Source organism: Physeter macrocephalus, chromosome 16, assembly GCF_002837175.3.
Source record: "Physeter macrocephalus isolate SW-GA chromosome 16, ASM283717v5, whole genome shotgun sequence".
Classification (NCBI taxonomy): Eukaryota; Metazoa; Chordata; class Mammalia; order Artiodactyla; family Physeteridae; genus Physeter; species Physeter macrocephalus.
Window position 1 is genome coordinate 104,228,151 of NC_041229.1, and position 13,673 is coordinate 104,241,823.

Genomic DNA, 13,673 nt, shown 5'->3' on the forward strand with positions numbered 1-13,673 from the left:
GGAAGTAAACATTTAGGTTTTGTAGACCAAGAGGCAAAAAGAGGATATTATGAAGGTACTTACATGACAAAAGAGAAACAAATTTTCCCAGATTTTATTGATGAAGTTCAAAATTTAAGAATACTTGAGTTCAGCTTTCTGTGATACAGATGTACTAATGAGAAGAATGAAATTCTTTTTCTAGGGGGGTAACGTTTCATTTAAATGGCATTTCAAGGTAGAGTTCCCCTCTCATCAAAATCTATTTGCAAATGTTCATCTAATCTATTAATGCTGATCCGTAGTGAGATTTTACATATTTCATCTTTTTTTTTTTAAATTAATTTATTTATTTTTGGCTGTGTTGGGTATTCGTTGATGCACGCGGGCTTTCTCTAGTCGCGGCAAGCGGGGGCTACTCTTTGCTGCGGTGCGCGGGCTTCTTATTGCAGTGGCTTCTCTTGTTGTGGAGCACAGGTTCTAGGCACGTGGGCTTCAGTAGTTGTGGCATGTGGGCTCAGTAGTTGTGGCTCATGGGCTCTAGAGCGCAGGCTCAGTAGCTGTGGGGCACGGGCTTAGTTGCTCCGCGGCATGTGGGATATTCCCAGACCAGGGCTCGAACCCATGTCCCCTGCATTGGCAGGCGGATTCTTAACCACTGCGCCACCAGGGAAGCCCTGGCTTCTTTAACTTTTTAACAAGAGACCTTAGAAACCAGCTTTGATTGAAGCTTTGTTTTCATTGTTTTAGTTTTGTGAAGAAATTCTCCTGTAATAAGATACTCCATTTAACATTTTCTGACTTTTCTGACTGTTCCTTTCTTGTGAGTTGGGAATACTGTGATGACTGCTTAGTCTGGTAATGTCGACATATAGTGTATTGTTTTAGCACAGGGATGGTATGATTGCATAATAAACAGTGCTTTGCCATCTAATTTCATAACAAAATAGTTCACATCCCATTGTACCTTAAAAACACAACATTTGAAGTCCAGATTTTCTTTTCTTGTTTTGACATGTTGGGTGTGCACTTATAATAATAAAATGTTGCAGTACAGCATATGGCACTCTGAGCACTGTTGAGTTATTATACCCGTGTCACTGCGATTTGGAGAGCGCCCAGCTGCAGTGCAAAGTGATAGCACCATATGTGGTCTCTTGTCACAACTGCTCAACTCTGCCCTGGTAGTGTAAAAGCAGCCAGAGGCAGAATGTAAAGGATGGTGTGACTGTGTTCTGTTAAAACTTTATGGTCACTGAAATTTGAATTTCATAGAATTTGTACAAGTCACGAAATATCGTCCTTTTGATACTTCCCCACCCCCACCCCCACCCCCAAACAGTTAAAAAGGTAAAAACCATTCTTCTCTCAGGGCCTGTTTTATAAAAAAGGTGGCAGACCAGATTTGGCAATACCCCCAGGTGTCCTAGGTCTCTGGAGTTGCTTCACGCACTCATGGCAGAAAAAATGGGGTGGGAAAGGACCTAAACTGAAAAGGTACCATTGTGGTTTTTGCTGTTGGTTGGATTTTTCTATTTCTTTGTTTTTTGTACGTAGGAATCTTAAGTGCATGTAGTCACCTCATAGTCTTTCTGTTAGTCTTTTATAATACCCTGATTTTAGATTGTGCTTATATTTATAGAGCCTGTCCTAAATGCCAGGGATTGTGCTGCTTTATATTTTCTCTTTTCCTAATTTTTTATTTTATCATACATCGGTACATAGCTTACATAGGTGCATAGTTTAAAAAGTCAAACGGTGTCACAAGATTTGTAACAAAAAATAACAATCATTTCTTTCATCTTTCCCATCCTGTCCCCTCCTCATCCCCAGCCCCTAGTGAGTAAGTGAGTTACTTACTCACTAGGAGCTGCTACCTCCATCTCTTAGCTGTTTCCTCATCTTTACTTCCTTGTGCATTTCTAAATTATATACCTGTAGGTAGCAGTGTCTAATCTGTCTGTCTTCTAACTATGAAGATTAAGGTTTAGCTCTTATATGCATAGCTCTTTCCCTCTCACATCTCCCAACATAGTTAAAGCACAACTTTGGTTAAGATCAGTAATAAAAGTATGTATATTGTGGTTAATTAATCCCTAAATCTCTGACTTAATTTGCAGAGTCCTTCTCAGCAGGGTAACATACATCTGGCAATACACTTCCTTGGACGTATCCTTTCCAGAGCCCTCTGCCTCATGGTGTACTCCAAACTGGTTCCTCTTGACTTTGTCTGTAGCTGCGGGTGTGCCCGCTTCTGGGAGTCATCTTTGCTTCTCTGTGTGTTGGATCCCTGGTCTCATGGATTCCGTGTCTTCCCCTCATGGCTTACTGCCATGCTTTAGTGAAGCCCATTCTCCATCCAGTAGCTTCCTCAAGAAACTGTGAATAAATCTTTCAGACCTTCCAGGTCTAAAAATGTTCTTTTCTAGAATTGCTGTTGAGGAAGCTGATGTAATTCTGATTTCCAGTCCTTTTATAAGTTTTTCCTCACTACAAGAGTTTAGATACTTTTTTTTTTTTTAATCTCCGACACCACGGACTTTCACACTGTGTCTTAAAGGATCTTTTACCACTCAACGTGGTGCCACATGTAGGTCTTAAGGGGAGAGTCACTTCTTTTTTATTTATTTTTTATTTTTTTTTATTTTTTGCAGTACGCGGGCCTCTCACCGTTGCGGCCTCTCCCGTTGCGGAGCACAGGCTCCGGACGCGCAGGCTCAGCGGCCACGGCTCACGGGCCCAGCCGCTCCGCGGCATGTGGGATCTTCCCCGACCCCGACCGGGGCACGAACCCGCGTCCCCTGCGTCGGCAGGCGGACTCCCAACCACTGCGCCACCAGGGAAGCCCCAAGGGGAGAGTCACTTCTTTATGCTCTGAGAAAAAACATTTTTTGACAAGGGAGGTTAGTGGTGAATTATAATATGTTCTAAAACTTTTGTTACTTGGATGTTGGACTGTCTGAATCGTTTCTCCATTATCTGTCTTTCATAAATTTGTTGGCATTCTCCTTGGCTGTTGTTTCCTTTTCTTTGTCCTTTATTGTTGTTTTTCTAGAGCTTCCAGAAGGGTAGAGAATTGTGTGGGTTTCAACCCACTAAGCATCTGGAAGGTTGCAGAATCCTTTGCTATTTTCTTGTTGAGACTCCATGTCAGCCCAAATGTAGCCATGCCTTTTATATCACATAGACTTAGAGAAGAAATTCATAAAACAATGTGGTGATCATTTAGCATAGTCTTCCTGTCCAGAACGGGACGTTGTGTGTCGTTGCCCTCGTAGAGAATCAGCCAGGCTTCCAGAGCACCTTCAGCCTTGGGGTCTTGAAGGTGTCGGTGCTCCTAACCTTGAGCAAGTTCCTGCGTCTTCTGCTCACACACAGGACAGATAATCTGTCCTTTTCACTCACTGGCTCTCATTTTTTCCCTTGGGCACTGTCCGTGGTAGTATAAAAGAGCTTTGAGATATTCAAAGCTAGTTATTTTTTCCTCCACGTGGCAAGTCCTTCTGCCACCCTGGTCCTCCTTGGGTGCCATGTGGTTGGCAGTCTCTTCATCTGCCCCAGAACAGGATATGATATTGCTTGGCGTGAGCTGATCTGCCCAGGGGAGGCTTCAGTAGAGTTAGTATCTCCCGTGGTCCTAGACGCGCTTGATCTGTGACACATTCTGAGGTTTACTTGCTTATTAGTCACAGCATGATACAACTTTATGTCAAGCTTATAATTAACTAAAATTTTTGGACTTGTTTCTTTCTTTAACAGTTTTCTTAGGCCTAGCAACCTCTACCCCCGACCCCATGTCATGTTTTTCAGTTTTTATTTTAAAAGGGCTTTACATCTAACCACGTTAAGTAAATTTCTCTTAGTTTCATCATGTCAGACAGGTCTTGAATGCTGATTCACTCGTGTTTTCTGTGCATTTGGACAAACCTGTGGCATTCTGGTCAATCAGCTCTGATAGCGCCACTGGCCACGAGAGCTGAGCTCCTCCGGTGTCACCACCCACGCTCTTTGGGCTGAGCTCCCAGCCAGCTTGTCTGTCAAGTGATTCTTTTCCCTGCCCGTGAAGACATGGGGTTCCCGTCCATGAGTGTATCCCAAGAGCCCTTAGATGGCAGGTTAGCCTGCTGCTGTTTCCCTTCCCCAGGCTGGCCGGGGGCTGGCTTGTGCTCTCGATGACTGCTGCTGGGTCCGGTTGCTCACCGGGTGTCCACGCCGGTCCTGTGGCCGTGGGCGTGACGGGAAGAGCACAGACCTGGGAGCGCGAGGGGCCTGGGCTTGAGTCCCAGCTCTAGCCAGCTTATTCACTAGCTGTGGTCTTTGGTAGATCATCTCACCTCTTAGAATCTTAGTTTTTCCATCTGCAAATGAGAGCGAAACCTTGAAGAGTTGTTGTGAGGTACAGATAATGTATCTAAAAGCATCAAGCCCAGAGTCTGGCATATGGTAGGCACTTAATAATTGTGAGCTGCTATTAGTTATTTTTCCTCATTTAATAGAAAGTTGCCGTATCAGACCATTTACTGTTATTGTGGGATAGCTAGAAGAGATTAAGGAGCTATAAAGACCGTAAGCAGTGTTCACGTCTCATGTTCTACACTGAGCCTGTATTCCTGAGCAGAGTCTCAGCAGTCCAGGAGTCTGCTTTGCTGGTAAAATATTCATTACGGAAAGCACTTGCTGGAGGTTAACAGGTTATTACTGCTAGTCTAGGGACTGTTGAGATAGCTCTAAATGTTTTATGATTATGCACATTATTTATGTCTGTAGGTATGTATGGCTGCCGTGGGTCTTTGTTACTGCACGTGGGCTTTCTCTGGTTGCAGCGAGCAGGGGTTACTCTTGGTTGCAGTGCGTGGGCTTCTCATTGTGGTGGCTTCTCGTGGAGCACAGGCTCTAGGCGTGCGGGCTCAGTAGCTGTGGCTCTCGGGCTCTAGAGCGCAGGCTCAGTAGTTGTGGCGCACGGGCTTAGTTGCTCCATGTCATGTGGGATCTTCCTGGACCAGGGCTCGCACCCGTGTCCCCTGTATTGGCAGGAGGATTCTTAACCACTGCACCACCAGGGAAGTCCTGATTATACACATTCTGATTAAAGTAATAAAAGTACACACACACACACACACACACACACACACACACACACACACATACACATACACATTCTGATTAAAGTAATAAAAGTACACACACACACACTCACACACACACACACACACACACACACACACACAGAATAGACACCTAGATCCAGCTAGGTTTTCCTTGCCTTTATTGCTTTGATCTCTAACAAGGCTTCTGGCAAAAACGTGATTACCATTGTGTCATCCTCATTACTTGTCTTTTTTCTTTCCAACCCCTTAGTCTCACTTTAAAAAAAAGCTTGTTCTTAGTATAAATAAGTCATGCTTTGCATATACTCGTATTGAAGTTTTTGAAGTTGTGGAAATTATGCACAGAAATTCATGTCTACTTGTGTTTTCATAATGAGAACTTGTAGAGGGACACATCACTGTACTTTAGTGTGGACTCCGTGACAAAAGTGAGGCTGGACTTTTCTTGATTGGCAGTTGGCTGTTTAAATATAAAAGTGAAGTGGGCGATTACGATCACACCTCTTGCCTGTCCACAGCATCTTAGAGGTGTATTTGGAGTTAGCCCCAGGGTGTGGGCAGGCATTTGTTTTCTGAGGATCGTGTATTTCCCATGTAGCTCAGAATTCCAAGGGCAATCCATACATTTGTATCATCTGATACCTAAGTACGGCTAGGAATGAAGAAAACATGAAAATTAGGTTTTGAGGAATTATGGGTGAAACTGGAGGGGGGATAATAATTTAATGTGAAATCTCTTAGGGAATAACTTGGTTTTCAAAGTAGAGGCTGTTGTAGGGCCTCGCCATCCTCTGTGAGTTCTTCAGACGGTCTCTGGGTCACACCACTCTTTATCTAGGCTCACCCCTGTCCAGTCCATCTTTCACGTTGACAGCGTTTAAACTCTAGGTCTCACCTTGTTGCTCGTTTGCCTTGTCTCACCTGACTTCAGTGTCCCACCTCGGTGGTCTTGTCTTCAGCACTCCCTTCCCTATCCCACATTTTAGTCATATTCAAACACATGGCCGTTCTGGGAACAGGTTAGACCTCTTCCCCTCTCCGTCTTTGTGGGAGTACAGCGTCTGTTGAAAATGTACTTGCCACAGCCTAAATTTCATCTCCTGTGTCATTTTCCTCTACTTCTCTTGAGTCATTTGTTTCTATATACTGTGTTAATCTTTGCTATAGCTATTTTAATGTGCATTTATCTCAGTTAGAACGGACTGGCTCCCTCCCTCGCTTCTGCAGCAAGCCTGCCTGGCTCTGCTGTGCATTCGTGCATGGCTCTTTAAGATCTGGCTTTGCGTTGCCTAACCTTTCCTAGTGCCTTCCGAAAGGCTCTTTCTTCTTGTCATCAGGACCTTCTCCCTGCTGTGAATTTCTTGAAGCTCTAGGGTCTATCCTCCATGCTTGTAGGATCACCTCCTGAGCCCTACCTGTCTTTTGAGGCCCAGCTTAGGCCTCATTTGTAGCAAAGTCTTTTCTGTCCAGGCTCCCCTCCCTTGAGCTCCCTTTCTACAGAACAAGCTTGGAGTTTATGCCATTTATTTTCTGTATTTTCTCTGTTCTCAGTTTTATTGTATTCTCCAAGGAAGTAGGCACCATTATCATAGTACTCCTGCATTCCCCAATACAGTGCATATTAGTGCTTTAAAAATACCTGTTGATTAATATAGTGCATATTAAATGGATTTTACTCCTTTATTTACTACTCTGAAAAGCTGAAATATCAAAGAAAGTTACAAATTAAAACTGGGAAAAGCGTCTACAACATCTGGATGGTAGAAACTTGATTGCTTTTGATACATTCTTTGGAGGAAGCAGTTTCAGAGCTAATACAACGAAACTGGCCCTGAGTTCGTTTTGCCCTTTCCTCTAAAGAAATTCGTTATCTCTAACTGGCACTCTGATACTTGATTTGATTAGTCTGGTGTTCAGGTGGGGGTGAGGGGACAACTGTATGAGTTGGATTCCTTTGCTAAGAATGGAGAGGCAGCTACTGGGTAGACTTCCCAGTCCTTTGTGATCTTTTTCTTCTTTTTCCTCAGTACTTAAAGAGAACTGCCGTCAAAGCCCAACCGTTACTCCTTCCCTATGTTGCATGTTTCTGCCTCTTCGTGTGAAAATTATAGCTTTTGCCTAGGCCTTGAGCGTTGCTGTTGGGGGGAGTTTATGATTAACTTACAACACAGAGCTGACCTCCCTTCTGAGTGACTCTGCACTCTGTCATTTATAGATACTTTCCTCCCTGTCCCTTCCTGGTGGTGTGTTGCTCTCAGTGTACAGAGTGGCAACCACCAACCCTTCTTCAGCCTAGCCGTCCCCCCATTTGGGTCTTGTTATATGTGGCCCAACTCAGTTCTCTGCACACCTGAATCCAAGCCCAGGGGTCCTGCGACTCCAGGTGTCTGGACACTGGCAGAAGCAGGAGAGCCAGTAAGAACAGCCTTTCAGCATCTCGGTTTGTTCACTGCACCCTGTTCCCAGGCTGCTGGTAAACTCGGCCAGAGGTTTGGGGTGGATGTGCCTGCCCCTTGCGGAGTAATAAGCACGTTGTTTTGAACCTGAGTGGAGGCAGTGAAGACTCAGTTTTCTCCGGGACCAGTGGGGAGTCTATTTTTTTATATTAATCAAACATCATTGTTTCCCAACATGTTTGAGAGACCTGGGCATTTTATTTTTCATTATAATATTTTTGAATTAACTTAGAAAATGAAATAAATTCCCACAGACACGTACCTATTTTAAAATTTGGCCAGGTGTATCTGTACCAGTAGTGAGCCACTTGTAGCCCTCCTGATTCAAGCTAGCATTCTCCATTATCACAAGGTAAAGAATTTGAAATTTTACCTTTTATCCCTACAAATATTCCTAGAAATTAGAGGCTAAAAAACAGTTCTAGTTTTCTTGTGACCTACTTGTTCGCGTTAAGAATGTCCAAGTTGTTTCTTTTATGTGTGTGTGTGTGTGTGTGTGTGTATGAGAATAAACATGATTTCCCAGGTATGTTTATATTTTAAAAGAAAGGAAAACCGTGGCCCAAAGCCTCTCCCCGCCCATCCCACATTGGCCCTTGTGTGGAAAAGGTGGGTGACTATTGACTTTGGCTATGGGAGGAGATGGGGAAGATAGTTTAGTACCAGGAGAGAAACTTTGAATCACAATTGCAGCCGTCATACAGTTTTAGCTGTCTTGTCCCGTATGGCCATGTGGGACTCTTGAGCACCGGAAACGTGGCTGGTCCAAATTGCGATGTGCTATGAAGTTTCAAAACACCCATAGTTTGAAGACTTAGTACCAAAAGAATTACATGTTGAAATAATAATGTTTAGCTATATGAGGTTAAATAAATACATTTAAAATTAATTTTACCAGTTTCTTTTTTACTTTTTGGTGTGGCTGCTAGAAAATTTAAACTTACATGTGGCTCACATTGTGGCTTGAGTGACGTTTCTGTTAGCACCAGCTCGGGTGACAGTGGAGATGTTGCGTTTCTCGTAGTGCTGAGGGCCGGAGCCTCTAGAGAGTGCTGCAGGCAGACTGAGGTGTGTAGGGATTTGAACTTCGGGAACATGTGCTTGCGTGCCTTTGTATAAGACCCAGGAAAAATTTGTATTATAAATATTCCCTTCATAGCACATCTAAAAGAAATAGTATTAAAAATCTGTAACACATTTTGTTGTCTTAAAGTCTTTCCCCTGTGTCATCTTCGGTGGATGCAGCTACTTCTCATGTCTGTGTAGGTTGTACTTCTTACTTTAGATGACTGCAGCTATCTAAACTGGATCTATGTTGTGCGTGTTTGTTGCAAGACTGGAGCATGCGAGGAAGTATTTAGGGTATGGGATCTTGGGGATTGAAGTGGGCCAGTTACGGAATGGCGAACCGGAGGCTGGCTTCGCTGGTGTGCGGCCTGTAGTCCCACGGGGCCCACACCCAGAAGCGTTAGCTTTCGGGCTCAACATTGCTGTCTTGAGGTTCTTCATAGTCTTTGAATCTCTTTTTGAATCTTTGAACCTTGTGCCCTGGGCCAGCCATTCCTGGGTACAGGTTTTCCACCATTGATAGCAGTTTGCAGACTTGGGCTTTACAGAATACAGTTTACCCCACTTGGATTGGCTAGAAATTGCCAAAATTAGGCAGTTAGTACGTATGAATAGGGGATTTTGTATTTTAAACTCATTAAAGTTCTTCTTTGTCATTTCCACAGTTTCCTTCTCATTTGTAGGCAGGACCACCAGCAGTTTGTCTCTCCAGAGCTCTTTAATAGTTTACCTTTTAGTGTTTTCATGGTGTCATTTTTTCTGGCCTCTGTTGGGAAGTGTTATGTTTTGCTTCTCTTACGTTGAAGGAAAACCCACTACTACCAGCTTGTCCACAGGGAGTTTCTGAAATAAATAACAGTCACGTGTTGGTATAGTAGGCTTTTCCTCTGTTTCTCATGGTTACATGATTATTTTGAATATACTTATTGCAGTTTATTACAAATGATCAGCAGTGGTTTAAACCCAGGACAGCCGCAGCATCTGAGGACTTGCTAGAGGTGCAGAATCTCGGGCCTGATCCCTGCTTTCCTGAATCAGAATCTGAGACTGTGTTTTAATAGACCCCGTGGAAGTTTGGTAGCACTGGATTAAAGCTCACTTGACTTCAAGGGGGTGGTATGTTGATTACACAGAAGCTTCCAGGTGCTGAGTGCTGGTATGTCTCAGCCACCAGACCGGGCCTTTCCTCATTTACTTGCAGCCAGTTTACTTGTTTGAGAATATTGGGGCTTAGAGAGGTGAAGTGGTTTTCCTGAGGCCTCAGTGCCAGGCAGTTGTGGAGCCAGCATTGGAATCCAGTATGTTGAGATGCTTAAGAGTCCTAACAAAGTTTGAGGAGAAAATGATGTTTATTTGATGGAAAGCAAGTGGTTGTAGGTGGTTTACATAAACCACAGTTGGGCCCTGTTGAATATACTCTACCAGCAGAGGCTTGGCAGATTCTGCAGAGCGACTGACGTCCTTCTCAAACCTCTTGCACGGGATTTAACCACATCACCATACCAGGTCCTGTGTCATAGAGACAAGGTAGCACCTTTTGTTTCAGAAACAAAGTGTCACTGCTTAACTGCTTTTGAAATAAAGGTACTGTGGCCCAGGTTTTGCTTCCAAGAAGGATGATATTTTATTAATTTCACAGGACCTTTAATTAAAGCAGTTGATCTATGATGAGTAGATTTATGGATCCTTTGGTCCAGTTTTACGCATATATGGTGATAATTTTCACCTGTGTCTTCAGTTATGAGGAAGGCGGAGCATAGCAGAGGTTGTCCTCTGTGGCATCAAGTAACAGTTAACTCCTGCCCACATACTGTTCAGCCCTTGTGGAGAAAACCCTGTTTTCCAGGTACTCATCCAACTTATAAAACAATTCTAGGATTTTGCAGAAAGATGGAGGGTAGTTTGGTTTTACCATTTCTCTCTTTGTCAGTATTGATTTAAAAGCCTGTGAATTGGTTTACTGTAAGAAATTGTATTCCCTCTTGTCGCTAAATCCTGTTGGACTATACCTAGGTTAAGAATTTTAAAGTGTATTTATGTTTACTAAAAGTGACCTGTTGAAGTTCTGACTTTTTTCAGAGTATCTTAGTTACATTTTTTAAAGGACTCCATTTACCTCGGGCCCTGGGCAGTTGAACTTTGTAACAGTTGGTTCATACCTAGCTTGATTTTACTTCAAAGGGCACAAATAGAAGTAGGGCCAAGCCAGGGGTAACTAATTTACCAGTGCTGTTCATTTCCAGTCAGTTTGCTGTTTGACTAAAAGAATACATAATGTTTAAGAGTCTACTGTGGTTATATTTTATTTTTAAGTCGGTAGTATACCTACCCAATTTAAAGAAAATGCACTGTGGAAATGTATATTTTAAGGTGTTCTGATTTGAAAAATGCTATTCTAGTTTAGGATAGTGGAAAGCAAAAGGAGTTAGGCATTTTAAAACAGATAGTTGCTCAAGAATTCCTTTTCTTGTGTATAATAAAATAAGTATAATAACACACGATGTCGTGGGCTCAGGGGTTTGGAGGAGCTGGTTGGTCAGGTCGGCCATGCTGCTGGAATACGGACCAGGTGTGTATGATGGCTCATCATAACCCGGCCTAGGACAGGCTCTCAGATCGGCAGGCAGCGATCTTCCACGTGGTGGTTTGGGGGTGGAGCCACCTTCCTTTTTGGCTCTGCTGTCCCTTAGGGCCTTTTTAATCAACATCCAGCCAGATGCCGCGGGGAGCACATGGAGGTTTTTATGGCTCACAGCACATTGGAGAAAACTTTGTAATGTGGCCATACCTACCTGCCCAAGAAGTTGGGGACATGGTCTAGGTGAGTGCCTAAGGAAGGGAGAGAATGAATCTGGTAGACGGTCCCACCTGACACCACATGGCTCCGCCCCTCTGGGCAGGCTGTGAGGACTGTGGGGGACATGCCCGTGTGGGTTCAGAGATGGCAGAAAGGAATATGTTAGTCAGCACTCTATTTCCTCTTGAGCAAGGGATGCTAAACTTTTTCTGTGAAGTACCAGATAGTAAATAATGCAGGCCACACATGGTCACTGTCTGTCACATATGCTTCTCTTAAACAACCCTTTAAAATTATCAAAGCCATTCTTAGCTTGCAGTCTTTGGGCTGGATTTGGTCTGTGGGCCAAAGTTTGCCAACACTTGTTATTTCATCACCACCAATTATCGGTTTTCTCTGTAAATCAGTGTATGATGAGTTACCTTTATGAGGTTAAAGTTTTGGAAGTCAGTTGTTTTTTTTTTTTTTTTTTTGTGGTATGCGGGCCTCCCTCTGTTGTGGCCTCTCCCGTTACGGAGCACAGGCTCTGGACGCGCAGGCTCAGCGGCCATGGCTCACGGGCCCAGCCGCTCCGCGGCATGTGGGATCCTCCCGGACCGGGGCGCGAACCCGGTTCCCCTGCATCGGCAGGCAGACGCGCAGCCACTGCGCCACCAGGGAAGCCCGGAAGTCAGTTTTTAATTGAGGTAGATAATGTGATTATATCTTGATCCATATTTTAGAAGTATGACTTTGGTTTGTAGGCATTTATAGTTTTCATTTGATGAATATGAGTGTATATCTTGTTTATAGCTAGCCAGTAGTAAGGGCTTGATATCAGATTTGCTCTTGTGGTTCATTAGTACTTTTCATTATACTTTGTCTTTATGTGTGGGATTACAAAAAAATGAAAAGACATGCTACTTTAAATGAGACCTATTTTTTTTTTAAGACTTAAGGCTAAATTATTAACTGTGTCCAGTTTTCTGACTTCAAGTGGAGAGACCAATTAGATTAGCAGAAATTCGGCTTATAGACCAAAATAAGCACGTACTGACCTGATACCAGTGGGACGTGGGAAGGTATTTGAATGTCCCTAATGGCTTTGCAGTCAGTGACTTTGCTGAAGTATTTAAAATAAGGAAAGTGAACTCTTTTGTCAATCTGTAGACATCTTAGGATCGAACTTTCCGTGATCAACTTTGAAGACAAGGTGAATGATTGTTCTTTAAGGTGATTTTGCTGCAGTTTTTTGTTTCTTTGTTAAGAATGGCATAGGTTTTACCATTTTATGGCTTTCAGATTTTCAGCTGTGAAAGTGCTGTCAGTGGCTAAAAGTTCTGGTTCGTGGTGGTTATTTATTTAATGTTGTAATATTAGAAAGAGTACCATGTACTTAGGTCTCAATACTTGTCATTTGTTACTGGTTCTGTGTAAGAATGTATGTTTCACCCTGAAGAAAGGGTTAATTTTCTTCCTTTCCCAGCACTAAATTCTTAAAGTATGGGTGGGTTAATTTTGCAGGTTAAAATCATCCCAGGTTTTAGCATTCTTTCAGCATTTTCAAGTCACAATTTTTTGTTATCAATAAAAATATTTTCTGAGAAGGAAAAAATCTTGCCAATTTTACTTATTTAGAAAGTATTTTATAGATTCGATATGGAACTTGTTTTTTCTTATGTGACCCAGGTTGACATTTTAAACTGTAAAACTAGATGGAAATTTGAAAAATTAATATGTGAAGTTGAAATTGTATTTGAAATACTCTCTGCATTTTGTTTAGAGCAGCATGTTTTGGAAATTTGATCTACACTCATCATCCCACATAGACACACTTCTAGAAAGAGAAGATGTAACACTGAAGGAGTTGATGGATGAGGAAGATGTTTTACAGGAATGTAAAGCTCAGAACCGCAAACTTATAGAGTTCCTGTTAAAAGCAGAATGTCTCGAAGATTTAGTCTCATTCATTATTGAAGAACCACCTCAAGACATGGATGAAAAGATCAGATACAAGTAAGAAAATTCAATCTTTTCTTTAGGGTGGGGCTGAAGTGAAGCAGGGGTAGGGTATATTATCGTCCTTGTTGTCTAGCAGCTCTGCAGGGCTGCCGTAGACCAGTTACAGAATGTTCACATGTCAAGAGCAACAGGCTCAGTGGAGCAAACAATCTGTTCTAGAACTAAGTCCAGTGAAATCACAGGATTTTTAAAGTGAATGTTCTCGCCCTGGTCTGGGAGGATCCCGCCTGCCGCGGAGCGGCTGGGCCCGTGGGCCCGTGGGCC

The 13,673-nt window shown here is 43.0% G+C and overlaps 1 protein-coding gene across 11 annotated transcripts in view; it reads left to right on the forward strand.

Moving 5' to 3' along the window:
* PPP6R3 (protein phosphatase 6 regulatory subunit 3) overlaps positions 1–13,673 on the forward strand; it is a 135,640-nt gene that overhangs the window by 43,346 nt on the left and 78,621 nt on the right. For 10 of the 11 annotated variants that reach the window (XM_055078757.1, XM_024133318.3, XM_028501128.2 and 7 more), the window contains one exon: positions 13,171–13,403. In XM_055078757.1, coding sequence (XP_054934732.1) covers positions 13,177–13,403 — 227 coding nt within the window. In that variant the 5' untranslated portion in view covers positions 13,171–13,176. The remainder of the gene's footprint in view (positions 1–13,170; positions 13,404–13,673) is intronic. The other variant, XM_007126915.4, reaches the window with a different exon arrangement.